This window comes from Chlamydotis macqueenii, chromosome 1 (genome assembly GCF_036417535.1).
Source record: "Chlamydotis macqueenii isolate bChlMac1 chromosome 1, bChlMac1.mat, whole genome shotgun sequence".
Lineage (NCBI taxonomy): Eukaryota > Metazoa > Chordata > Aves > Otidiformes > Otididae > Chlamydotis > Chlamydotis macqueenii.
The window spans coordinates 85982252-85996079 of record NC_141556.1 but is presented as its reverse complement, the minus strand read 5'-3'; the positions used below and the strand labels follow the sequence as shown (position 1 = coordinate 85996079).

Sequence of the window (13828 nt, the reverse complement as noted above, 5' to 3'; positions counted from 1 at the left end):
AAATATAAATGATGTTGAATTTCTTTTTATAGATTCTAAAAAAATAAAAAGAACCAGCATGATCTTAAGAAGAATGATAATAGATTTTCTAATTGGAAACATTTTCTGTCCAATCAATAGTTTCCCTTATCCTCTTAATGAATATTACAGAGTCTCCCTTCTAAATCAAGAAGCTATTTGTGAAGCTATTGGGGCTGATCAAGAGGAAAATCCAGTGCAAAACAAATCCTCTTTATATTTGCAGGTATCTTACTCTCATATAATTTCTGTTTCTTACATTTGAAATAGTCCTGTTAGTTTCCAGAAAGCATTTGCTACTACCCAATACCAGTAGGGTGTAAAAATCTGGTCCCTAAGGAGAGTATCTTCAAAGGCACTCACTGTTTGGTGAGAAACTGGCTGAGAGCTGTATGACGCCGGATGCATAGGACCACTTGGCGATTGAGATAAACAAAAAATGCTCCAAGGAATCCAGAACATATCCTAAAGTAGAGAAAAAGAAATAAAGTCATACCAAACAACAGATAATACACAATCCACCAATGAAGAAAATGAGTTTAAGTGGTTTTAATCTTCAACTGTTTACAAAATCTTTTAAATATCACCTAGGGTTATTCCTACAGCAACTCACTTGAAGACATTGACTCCTTGATGAAAGGGGAAAGATCATTTTGTACCTCTTTGTCACACACGTTGCCATTTTACCACTTACATTTTCTCTTGCTTAGAGGGGGAAAATCTCATCTATAAAAAGCTATCGAATAATCTATTAAAATAATCTATAAAAAGGGACTGACAGATCTCAGTGGTAGCTGGTGAAGAGCAACTGAGCAAAGACCAGTATTGTCAGAACTTAGATATCAGGTTGGAACAGTAAATGGTAAAAATGAAGGTAGTTTAACTCTGATTCAGCAAAATCATACATCTACATCGAATATTAAAAGTAATAGCAACTCTTGGACCTAAAGCAAAGTATATAATCTCTATGATCCTAATCACTTCGGCCTATGTTCCTGGTCCTAATAAAGGCAAAAATGTATAGTTGTCTAAGGACTGGCCTTGCTCCTTATGCTCTGTAGCTTAATGAGACCTGGATAAATAGAGTCTAATACTCAAAGGTGAAGGGAAAAAAAAGGCGTGAAAAAAAGCACATTTAGAATTGGTAAGGGGAAGTATTATTTTATGTGGCAAATAATTAACCCACAGAATACTGAGGATAAACAGATAATATTTTCATTCTATTAATTTTTAAAGTTAATGGAATTTTCCTTTGTTATATGTTGTGCAGGCTTTTGCCAACTCTCATTCAAAGATTAATTTAGCTTACTTAAAAAGTTGTATGTGGAAAAAATCCTGCTTGATCACTAAAAAATTACATAGAAACAAGTTTAAGCTAAATATAAAGTTGTTTACAGACAAACATGTCCAATGAGCTTCTCTTAAATATTTTAAGCCAACAGTGTTTCACACTGCTGTTAAAACAGACCAGTTCCTTAGACTAAGGGCTGCAAAGAGAAATACATTTCTTTGTAACACATTATATTAAAAAATAGATCTCTCCATTCCTGCCTATCAATTTGTCAATAAAATAGAAGTGCTCCCCCTGTATATATTTTGCAAATTAACTACATTTGCTCACACAGAAGATCAAGATCTACCTGTTGATAGTGCTTGCATTGGCTTAGTTTTTTTGTCCTACCTGAAAGTTAAGAAACATGTTGTACAGAAAGAGAGTTGAACTTTAAGACTTAATATTAAGAGAATTTGGATCATTCCAGGTTGGCATGAGAACTTTATCCAAGACTATCCAAGTCTTTAGTTGTGTTTTTTTTCTTTAAGTACCACATTGGACAGCCAGGCATTTGAAAGCGTTTCACAGTTGTCACTGCCTACGTGCAGTACTGGAAAAAAACCAGCTCTGCCAACTCTGTTCAAAACACAATGACTAGAAGGTTTGAATTCTATCAACTGTAAATCATAAGGATTACCTTTTTCCTTGCCAATCTAAACAAATAAATTCCCCCAGGTTCAGCATGCAAGTCTACTTAAGGAGAACAAAGTGGATACATATTACTAGCAAAAGTTCCTGTATATTAATAGATTTTCAACATATCTGATATTAATAGATTTTCAACATATCTGGTATCTTAAAAAAAAATCTCACTTGAGTTCATATTCAAGTAAATGAATATGAGGGTAGTCTACTAAAAGGAGCTGGAAAACCTCAAATATATATATAGTCTTGGATCCAGGTCTTGCAACAGGGTATGTTCACAACACCAGCACAGGTATTTGTCCCTACGGTGTATTCCCCTCACTACTGCTCTGCAATGATTTCCCTGGGGTCTCTCTCAAGCTCTAACCCAAGACTTTTCCTCACAGCAATTCCAAACTCAGTTTTTCTCTAGTATTTCCCAATTCTCTTCTAATTTTCCTTATATACATTCTTTCATTTCCTGAAATTTCCTCCACAAACGAAACTGACTCAGATTTCTCCATAAATAAAATAAAACTGATACTCATCTTAATAAAATAACCATTTTTCTAATTGAATCCAATTATGATTCAGTTACCCTTGCCACCATTGTGTTATATGGGCACCATTTCTCAGGGAGGAATTCCAACAAGCAGAGGCCTTATCTGTGACAATCAAAATGTCTAAAAGAGATGTACGTAACTGTTCTGCAAAATAATTCTTTACAGAGCTCACATGACAACCTTTGTAGAGCAAGGAGCCAGGTTCCTGGGAACTCACCCTATTACAGCAAATGCTGGCAGCTCTTGCAGATCAAAGGGGAAATCCATGCGGAAGTTTGTTCTGAACAGGGCTGTGATGGTAACTGTGAGAGAAGAAAGAGGTAGATGAGGAAAGGGAATAATGAGGCGAGAAGTTAAATGCCATAAAAGCTAGGGGTAGGGACAGGGGAACTAGTTTATACATGCTCCTGTGTGGTTTCATGACGTTATACATATACACTACAGATTGGCAGGCTGCTCTGATTTTAGTAGTGCCTATTTTTGAGCACTTGCAACCCTAGCATGCTACATGGTATAAGTTTGTTTTCAGAGAATGATATATTTTTTAGCTACAATTCCAGATTTTTAAAGGATTTTCTTTTCTTTTGTTTCTGCCGCCATCCATTCCTCTAGAAAATAAAACTATTCCCACTACACTCACTTACTCTGAAAACTCTCTTTGCCAAGGCAGGCAGTGCTTACATATCTGGAGGAGCTGTGTCAACCACAGTTGTGATTGCCTTCTAGAAATAAAATTCAGATCCTCTCTGATGTTATATCTGCAAAAATTTGACCAGTTCCAAAAGACTGAAAAGTCTTAGAAATCAGAGATGGAAAAGATCAGCTAAGCCCCATTTCTTGATAGTGTTGCACTGCTAAAATGACTCAGATGTTGAAACCTGTCCTACTTTTACCTGCAGGTACCTAATTGTGTAGAAACAGTATATATCTGTATGCCAACAGGTGAAGTACAAATTTAGCAATCTAGTGCAGAGTGGAAATGCAGCTGAATGAGGATGGATATAAATCCTGATTTGCCCTGGATGAGGGAATTATTTGCACAATGAGGAAGAAAAGAAGCAATGAAAATCTAGCATTATATGATAGTTACAGGAGGCATTTATTACTTGTTAATTGGTCAGACAGGACTAGGTTTAGAGCAATTATTTAATCAGATCTCTGTGGGTTACATTACCTAAGATGGCTAAGCCTGTCTAACCACATGCTACTAGCCAAAATGGGAAGATCTTACCCCTTGTCTCTTGACCCCATTCCTTCCTTCCCAGCTGCACTGTTCTCCCCTCCCATCAGGCCCACTCCAGCACATGTCAAAGCCTGCACTGAGTTCTTTCATCTCATTAAAACCTGCCAGAAAATCTATCATCTGCTCTTTTCCTGGATTAGTCCTCTGCCAGGGAAGTGAGTTGAATGGAGGGGTCCAATGAACACAGAGATGATACAAGGAAGGGGTAGAAGAACAGTCAGGGACGGAAGATGGTGAAAAGCAGAATGTCTTCTTTTTTGTTAGATCAGCCCAAGAAAGGGATCATCTCAATTTAGTTTTAGGAAACAGATAGTCCAAGCCACTCAACTGAAAAGTATAGTAGGGCTCACTTTCAAAGAGCTTTACCGCAGGGTGGCAAAGATAACCAGAGCAAAAGGAAACAGTCACAGCACTTAGTCTGAGTCTTTCTAGGCTTCCTCTCTACTCCCACAAGACAGAAAGAGATTTCTACAGAAAGATTGAGCCCACCTCAGTGACTAAGCCATCCTGAAACTGAATGGCAAAGCCCCTTGCTCTCTGTTGGCTACAAACTCTACTAGTTTAGAGTAGCTGTCCAGCTCTTACAAAGTGAAAGTTAAAAGAAGTAAAAAGAGATTAGAAAGTCGAGTTAAAGGGAAAGTCTACTTAAAAAAAAACTTTGTATGTTAAAATAACACTGAGCCATGTGTAGAAGTGATCAGAAAGAGCAGGAGGAAGGCATGGAGTAAAACACTATGGCAAATAAGATGATGGCTCAGGACATCGTAAACCAGAAATCCTACAAATTGCAGAACTCTGGTCTTCCATGGTTAGCAGCAGAGGCCTAAGTTGCAGCAGCCAATCAGAGTGGGCCAGATGTTGTTTGGAAAGCACAGATTTTGTCTGTACAATGAGTAAATGTTTATTTTTGTGTAGGTGGTTCGGCACTGGAACAAATGCCCAGAGAGGCAGTGGAAAGTTGTCCATGCTGTAAGCAGGAGTTTGGAGTAGAGAGCTCCAGGGGTCTCTTCCAAACTAAATCTTTCTATGAATCTATGGTTCAGGTTTTTCTGTGGAAGACAGTAAAATCTGCATTTGACACTGAATCAGTTTATCCTGGATGCAAGCAGAGATTGTGTAAGAAAGGCATTGTTCTGTGTTGATGAATGCAAAGTAACACAGCGGGGGAAGATTATTGATACGTTAGAAAGGAATCTAATTTAACAATAGCATTTCAAGAAAGAGAGTTGGATCAGTGTAGACAGCTCTAAGAAAATGATCTTTTTACCTTTTTCCTAACTGCAGCTCCTAGAAATGTGCGAAAGCTGGATAAAGATGGTATCATCATCAGTATTGCAGTGCAATATTGTAATACCTTCCAATAGATCCATGCAATAGCCACACCTGCTTGGAACTCTGATCATTTTACCTCAAAAATATTCTGTAAGAAGACAGCAAATGCTTGCCTAAGCAGAAAAATTAGTTCACATATTATGTATGAATTTGCAATAGTTTACATCTTCCACATGAACATTACAGGTTGATGCACATAGTGCACAGTAAGGGAAGCAGTTTCTTCCACTTTCAAGTGCATTAATCTACCTCATACAAAGACTGAAAAGACCAGGCTTGTAACTTTCAGAAGGAAATTAGCAAGAAAAGATAAGAAAGATATGTTAGAGCAGGCATGATAAAAGATCATAAAATAATGAATGACTTAGCCAGATAAAAGTTTCTAGTTCCTTAATACAGGGACAAGGAGACTGGCAACATAGAAAAAGAAAATTCAGAACTATGAAAAGGAACTATTTTTCATAGACAATTGGATCACTTTTTAACCTAGACAGTCAATGAAGCACAATGCAAGGAGCCATTAATGTGAGTATTAAAGCTGTCTGGATGATTTTGAAGAAGGGATAGTAATTAAGATGTTTCGGGATTAGGCTAATTTCCAATGATTTGGAAGATCAGCAAGGGAGCTAAAGTAGATAAAGTGAAGGATAGGAGATAATCTGTCTTCAAATTTCTTCTATTTTCTTCTGGGAAGAACAGAAAGATATGGGTTTTGTGACATATTTGGTGGTTGAATAGCCCTCAATAAAAGGCAGTGTTTCACAAACAAAGATGTAGTCTCTTTCTACGTTCAAGTAGAAAGAGTAGTCACTTTCTATATTCAAGAGAATATTCAAGCCAAATAATGTTTTAGCACAAAAAAAATCCAACCCTGTGAAGTCGAGAGAGACATAAGTTATAGCAGTTTTAAGTAAGGGAACTGCCCACATGGGGCTCAGATAAATAAAACAGATATAACTGTAAGAATAAAAGATAAAGACATTGTTAGCAAGATGTTGACAAAGAAATGGCAGCTTTCTGCATCAGTTGGAACTCCATTCCCACAGTATCTGAAATGCTCTCCTGAACAAGCTTGTCCAGTACTATTTTTGTCTGCACAAATGTTGCACTCACACTTTTCAGTTACTTTAGACAGTTATTTTTTCAGGACCTTCAGTCAGATCCTACGAATCCTGTAGCCTTCTAATCATTTTATCACTTCCATTTTCTAGACCATTTGGTTTTCATGCTTCTAATCAAGAGATGACCAAAGCAGATCACGGCATTTCCAGCAGATCGCAGCAGCATACATGTAGTATGTATTACATCCTCTGTGATAGGATACCTCTATGTTTGTAGCCTTGACATTATGCTGAGTAGAGGCAAAAATCCCACCTCAGGGGCCCTCTTACTTGCCGAGGACTCATGTTGATTAATTTTTCAATCCTATGCCCAGCACACCTAGCACTAGATTGAATTATAGAATTGATGACATAAAATGCTTCCCTTTCCTTCTGTATTGCTGGAAGTCACATGTAATGGCAGAAGTTTCAAACATCATACAAGGTTGTGGTTTTGAGGAAGATGGAAAATAATAAATTAATACAGCATCTTTTGTACAAAGAGAGTAGGAATGGCTCTTAGCTTACCTGCATCCTTGTTCCAAACAGCAAGGACTCGGAAAATGAAGGCACTAAAGGTAGCTGCAAAGAAACCTCTCCAGTAATTGCGCACAGCAAAGTAAGTGGAAGTGACCTCAATGCTGAAAAGGACCCCTAGAAAGAGTTGGAAAGGGAGCAAAGTTGAAATCAGAAGTGTAATGTTACAAGCATGACAGGGGTTTCTAAGTAGTCTTCTAGAGCAGTGGTCTTCACACTTTTTTGATTGTGCACCCCTACCAATAAAGGATTTTTGAGCACATACCTCTCCAATATTTGTATATTTATTTTAAAATTTTATGCATGTACTACTGTACTAATATATTATGTACAATATAAAACATACACAAAAAATGCAAATTAAAAAGAATGAGACAAAGATGAAATAAACATTTTTTTTAAAAAGAAATAGTTTTATTTATTAATGGAACAAATTTTTTTTTTCTCACTAAAAATATTGATATTATTCTTTGTTTTTTAAAATCTTAATTTAACACTTTGTGATACAGCGATTCAAAGGTCTGGCTCTATGTTCAGTTTATTTTGATACTTGGTCTTAGTTGCTGTCATAGCTGAAAAAGATATCTGACAAAGCTGCACAGATCTGAATGCCAGAAATGCATCTTTGGCTGTGCTGACTAAATCATTGTATTATTTTTTCAATCATCTCATCCACCACTTATGCAAAGATTTTTGGTGAAATTCAAATAGTAAATTTCCACCTTCCCTAATGTCAATCAGTTGTTCTTGCAAACTAATGAGAAGGTGTTAAATTTTTATATATTTAACAAATGTGTTAAAAACCCACTGAAACTCATATTCTGGAAGATTTTCAAACAGTTTAGAAATTTCTGTTTCCAAATTTTTTAAGTGTACACATATGAGAGTTTTTGCAGGTGAGACACATTGTATTTGGCAACAAAGTCACAAAATCTCCACAAGTTTCTTTTGAAAAGCAGTTACTTTCTCACCCACTGTTAGAGCATCACTTTCACTTTGAAGGGATACATCAACTATGTTTATTTTTTAAAAAATGACTGCTAGGCCGCATGCTACTGACAGATGCTTGTCATCACAGAAAAGATTAGCAAATTCAGAACACTTCTCTTTTTGTAAAAGAAAAAGGTGCAACTGGTCTTTAAATTCAAGAAGTCTTTTAAAAAACTGTTGCCAGGAGATAACCAGCAAATGTCTATATGGTACAAAGGATTTTCATGGTCACTCCTCATCTCATTATGAAGTATTGTAAAGATTCTACTGTTTCAAGGTCTTGTTTTTATGAAATTAACCACATCGATGACATCCTGTACCACTTTGTGTATGTCTGGCTCCCATTTCTTTGCTGCAATAGTTTGCCTGTGAACAATGCAGTGAATGAATTTCAGGTGTGGTGTTATCTATGTAACCTTTCCACGCAAGCCTCTTCTTATGCCAGTCAAAGCAGCTGCTCCTCCAGTGGTACGTGGCTTTTTTTTTCTTTTGCTATGAAGCAAGAAACTTCAAAGGAGGCTTCTAAATATTTATTGTTAAGTACACTGAAATTTTGTGAAGTACTTGACTGACTATCACATAGCTTGAAATAGAGCTGAAAAAATTGTAGAAGTTTGTCTTCATGTTCTGTATGCTTAGATTTTAAATGTCTTCTTAATTCTGATGGCTTCATATTGTCATTAGTGGACATGTCAAAGCACAATATACACTTAGGGTGAGGTTCATCATTAACGATAGCAGTTGTAAATCCATATTTAAAACAGCTTTTGATAATTTTGATTTTTTTTGGCCACCTTCTTGTCAGACCTGATTAGCTGGTCATTGTTTGTACCTTGTTATGTGGTTGATTTAGAGCCTGTACTAGGAGCAGAAGTGTCAGCTCTGCCATTTTCTTGTCATTCGTCTATGCTCACATTATTAGTATTATATTAAATTCATGATCTCTTTGCAGGAATATTTTTAAGCCGCTTGTTCATTCTGTGAGGGTTAGTTTAGCTAACACTAGATAATATCATCCATAAATCGACTTAAGAGGGCACATATTAATTGCAATACATTGCAATATGGTGAAAATAAGCAAATGAGTGAGGGCATTACTGTCAACTCTCTGCATTGTGCACAACTCTACACCCAGGACACCTCATGCATTGTATGTGACAAATGGCCACCCAACTGAGGTGCCAATATGTATACTAAATATTAGTAAAGCTTAATTTATTTCATTTTTTTTAGATATAAAAAAATATAAATTCTTTATTTTCTTCCCACACCCCAATGGACCATCTTGCACACCCCCTGGGGTATGCACCCCCCAATTTGAAGACCACTGTTCTAGAGAGCCTTTCGGTCTTGCCTCCAAAAGGCTGACAACATGTGGAAAAGAGACTGTGTCAGAGATGATAGGGAAGTTGGTCATGTTAAAAGAAGGCTTCATTGTTCAAGGTAGATGACAGATCAAAAATACGATGCAGGAAAGGGGGAGAGGAGAAGAGGACTAGGCAGGAGAGGATTTAGGTACCTGAGAAAAAGGAAACAGAACAGCCACTTGCCTCCAAGTGGTGTCCCAAAGCAGCAGCCAACCCCTACAGCACAACCCACGGTCAGGACATCCGTGTAGTAATATGGCTGCTACTGGTGAAAGAGACAAAGAGAGACAGACAAAGAGAAGAAAGAAGGAAAGAAAGCAGTGAGTGAGTAACAGAATTGGCAGGTATAGGCACATGCTGTCACCCAGCTCTGTCACCAGTCTTAGAGTTAGAGCTATATTTATCTTACTTCTCCCTTCTGGATGGCTTCAAAATATTCAAAAGACAAGACCTGGCACAAGACAGGCATATACCTGGAATTACATTTTCAAAACATGTGGACAAGGCAGCATGTCATCTTTCATTGAAACATGCACATTTCTGTCACTGTAGAAGAAATGTCTTGTGGAAAATCCTCCAGAGGGTGGAGGGCACATATGTATGTTTTACTCCACCTCTTTTACTTTGGCAGGGGATTTCAGGATGCACATGTGCCAGAGAGTGCCTCAAAAAATCCACCCTATGAGTTTGTGTGCACAAGGCACATGCATATCCAGAACCCTGTGTGGGCAGATCAGATGCTGAAGGTCCTGTCACCCTGGGTAGATGAGCGGATAACAGATCACCTAGTAAAGGATTGTGCTGTCCTGGTGAAAAAAAAATCATTATAATAAAGGGAAATGGAAGGTATAAAAGGTAGAGTCTCTCCTGAGACAATTTTGGAAGACAAAGAGCAGTTGAAAGGGAGGAAATGCTCTCCCACTCTTTTTCCAAGATTTGGCCCTGAAATGCCTGAGAGTGGTGAAAGTTGAGTAGATAGGTTTTCCTTTCTTTTCTTTTGTCTAAATCTGAGGTGCTGTATAATACAACAGTGTTAAAAGCCTGTGTATTTGGTACTTTATACTATCTTGTGTTCCTGAAGTAGCCTGTTATATCTCCCATGAGAGTTTTGAGAAAGGGTAGTCTTGTGTTATGGTCAGAATTCAAGTGGCCAGGCTGAATTCTAAGGCCAGAAGGCCATGAGATGCAACCAAGAGGTGTTGCAAGGCTATCTCTGCATAGCCCAACAAAAAAGGGCCACGGACCATTCCCTGACCCAGAACAATGTGTCCTTATCCACGACTTTGTCCTAGGGAACTTCTGGGCCCTATTGTGGCCTTAAGACATGATTATGTCTGGAACAGAGATGAGATTCATAGAATCATAGAATTGCTTAGGTTGGAAAAGACCTTTAAGATCATCAAATCCAACTGTTAACCCAACACCACCATGCCTACTAAACCATGTTCCAAAGTGGCATATCTACACCTTTTTAGAACAACTCCAGTGATGCTGACTGCATCGCTTCCCAGAGCAGCCTGTTCCAGTGCCTGACCACTCTTCCAGCTACTATCCAATCTAAAGCTCCCCTGGTGCAACCTGAGGTTGTTTCTTCTTGTCCTGTTGCTTCCTATTGCTTATTACTTGGGAAAAGAGATCGACATCCACCTCGCTACAACCTCCTTTCAGGTTGTTGTAGAGAGTGATAAGGTCTTCCCTGAGCCTCCTTTTCTCCAGGCTAAACAAGTCAAATTCTCTCAACCACTCCTCATAAGACTTGTGCTCTAGATCCTTCACCAGCTTTGTTGCTCTTCTTTGGATGTGCTACAGCACCTCAATGTCTTTCTTGTTACTGAGGAGCCCAAAACTCAACACAGTATTCGAGGTGCGGCCTCACCAGTGCCAAGTATGGGGGACAGTCAGTTCCCTAGTCCTGCTGGCCGCACTATTTCTGATACAAGCCAGGATACTATTGGCCTTCTTGACCACCTGGGCATACTGCTGGCTTATGTTCAGCTGGCTGTTAACCAAAAACCTCACGTCCTTTTCTGCCAGGCAGCTTTCCAGCCACTCCCCTCTGTAGTATTGCATGAGGTTGTTGTGACCCAGGTGGAGAACTCAGCACTTAGCCTTGTTGAACCTCACACAATTGGCCTTGGCCCATCGGTCCAGCCCATCGGTCCCTCTGAAGAGCCTTCCTACTCTCAAGCAGATCAACACTCCTGCCCAACTTGGTGTTGTCTGCAAACTTACTGATGGAGCACTCGATTCTCTCGTCTAGATCATTGATAAGGATATTAAACAGAACTGGTCCAAATACTGAGCCTTGAGGAACACCACTAATAACCGACCACCAACTGGATTTAGCTCCATTCATCACCACTCTTTGGGCCTGACCATCTAGCCAGTTTTTTTACCCAGAGTATGGCCATCCAAGCCATGAGTAGCCAGTTTTTCCAGGAGAATGCTGTGGGAAACAGTGTCAAAGGCTTTACTGAAGTCTACGTAGGCAACATCCACAGCCCTTCCTTCATCCACTAAGAGGGTCATGTTGTCATAGAAGGAGATTAGGTTAATCAAGCAGGACCTGCCTTTCATAAACCCACTCTGACTGGGCCTGACAACCTGGTTGTTCTTTATGTGCCACATGATGGCACTGAAGATGATCTGCTCTATAGCCTTCCCCAGCACTGAGGTCAGGCTAATAGGCCTGTAGTTCTCCAGATCCTCCTTCCAGCACTTCTTGTAGATGGGAGTCACATTTGCTAACCTCTGGTCAACTGGGACCTCCCCGGTTAGCCAGGACTTCTGGTAAATGATGGAAAGTGGCATGATGAGCACTTCTGCCAGCTCCTGCAGTACCCTTGGACCCCATAGATTTGTGTGTCGTGGTATAGCAGGTATAGCAGGTCGCTAACAATTTCCACTTGGGTTATGGGGGCTTCCTTTTGCTCCCTGCCCTTCTCTTCCAGCTCAGGGTACTGGGTACCTGGAGAACTACCAATGGTTTCATGTGGCTATACTCTAATCCTTGGTTCTGAACCTGCTTTCTCTCAAGGTTTTTGGCAGACTTACAAGATTTGCCTTGAAGCCTTGGGCTTCAGCTCAGGCTCTGTCCAACTTGCTATATTGCTCACGTATACACTGCTCTCGGCCTCTCTCTTGCTGAATCTGATTTTTTTCCCAGCACATCTTTTTTTAAGGTTATCAGCTGAAGAACCTCTAATTTGTAGCTGACAAACTATGTTAATTCTTTTTTTTTAACAGCAGACCAGAGCAAAGATCATTATTATTTTTGATGAAAGATCATGCTGCATTTGTCAGCTAACTCCTCCAATCGAAGACTAACAGGAAAGTGGTGTGTGGAAGAAATAAAGCCGACTGAGAAAAAAACATCACATTTCAAAAACTACTTAGACTTCTGGCACAATAACCATGGAGAGAGGTTTGGGGCAGTGCATGGGGGAGAAGTGAAATGAAGGCATGACAAAGAATGGAGAACATTTTGAGACAAATGATTTATGAATACATTTCCACTGTTTTGGGAAGAAGTTACCATGTACCTCTAGCACATGTGCTGTTTAAGGAAATTCTGTGAATCAGAAGACTAGTACAAATGCGAGGGGGCAAGGATAAATTTCCATGTTTCTCCTCACAGCAGGGTCATAGAATAGTCGGAAGGGACCACTGGAGGTGTCTCCTCCAACTCCTTGCTCAGAGTTGTGCTAATTCCAAGGTTAAATCAAGTTCTTGTCCAGGTAAGTCCTGAACAACTCCAAGGGTGGAGATTCTCTGGACCCTTTGGGCATCTGTGCCAGTGCTGAGCCACCCTTGTGGGAAAGGAAGCTATTTTCCTTATATACAGTCAGAATTTCCCTTTTTGCAAGTTGTGCCCATTGCCTCTTGCATGTGCCCCTCTGAGAAGAGCCTGGATCAATCTTCACTAAAATCCCCCTTTAGGTGGTTGATGACATCAGTTAGACCATCCCTCTTTAGCATTTTCTCCCTTAGGCTGAACAAACCCAGTTTCCTCAGCCTCTCCTCATATAACATTACTCTAACCTCCCAACCATCTTACTAGCCGTTTGCATCTCTCTTATATGAGGAGCCCAGAACTGATATTATATATATATATATATTATATATCAGCCCACACTGATATTTCTGTTCTCCAGTTGGCTGATGAAGTATTCATATAGTAGTTTCCTGTTCACATTATCACTTCCTGTCATACTTGCCATCATCTTCCGCCCTTAGATGTTGCTACTCCTTACATGAAGTTGGTTTTGTTTTTTTTTAATTTCTGTTCTCTACTCAATCCTTATTGATTTTCTGGACAGACCTTGGTGCTCTCCAGGTTGAACAATGTCCATGGCCAGCAAGGACTGAACAAGATGCATCATTAGAAATCAGCACATTATTAGGTGTCACTTTTCCAATGACTTTCCCTTTCTTTCACTGCCACCAGTTACATGCAAAAAGAAAGAACTCGTGTTGTGAGAGTGGAGAGGTGTCTGGGAAGAATCTGCCTGAGAGCAGGAGATCTCGCAGCAAGAGGTTAAATGAGTTGTACATTAAATGTCACATATAGGAAGACACTTGCCTCCAAGAGGAGCCCCGAAGCAACATCCAACTCCAACTGCGCAAGCCGCCACCAGGAGGTCAAACTGCCTATACACATTCTGGAACAGAGAGTGCAGCCAGAGAAGGGCATGCTGAGGTTAGAGGGGGCAAAGCCAAGG

The 13828-nt window shown here is 39.5% G+C and overlaps 1 protein-coding gene across 2 annotated transcripts in view; it reads right to left on the bottom strand.

Moving 5' to 3' along the window:
- CLCN1 (chloride voltage-gated channel 1) overlaps positions 1 to 13828 on the bottom strand; it is a 41316-nt gene that overhangs the window by 18719 nt on the left and 8769 nt on the right. For both annotated transcript variants that reach the window (XM_086766684.1, XM_086766762.1), the window contains exons 7-10: positions 9291 to 9369; positions 6742 to 6867; positions 2756 to 2840; positions 382 to 483 (exon numbers count right to left, since the gene is read on the bottom strand). In XM_086766684.1, coding sequence (XP_086622810.1) covers positions 382 to 483; positions 2756 to 2840; positions 6742 to 6867; positions 9291 to 9369 — 392 coding nt within the window. The remainder of the gene's footprint in view (positions 1 to 381; positions 484 to 2755; positions 2841 to 6741; positions 6868 to 9290; positions 9370 to 13828) is intronic.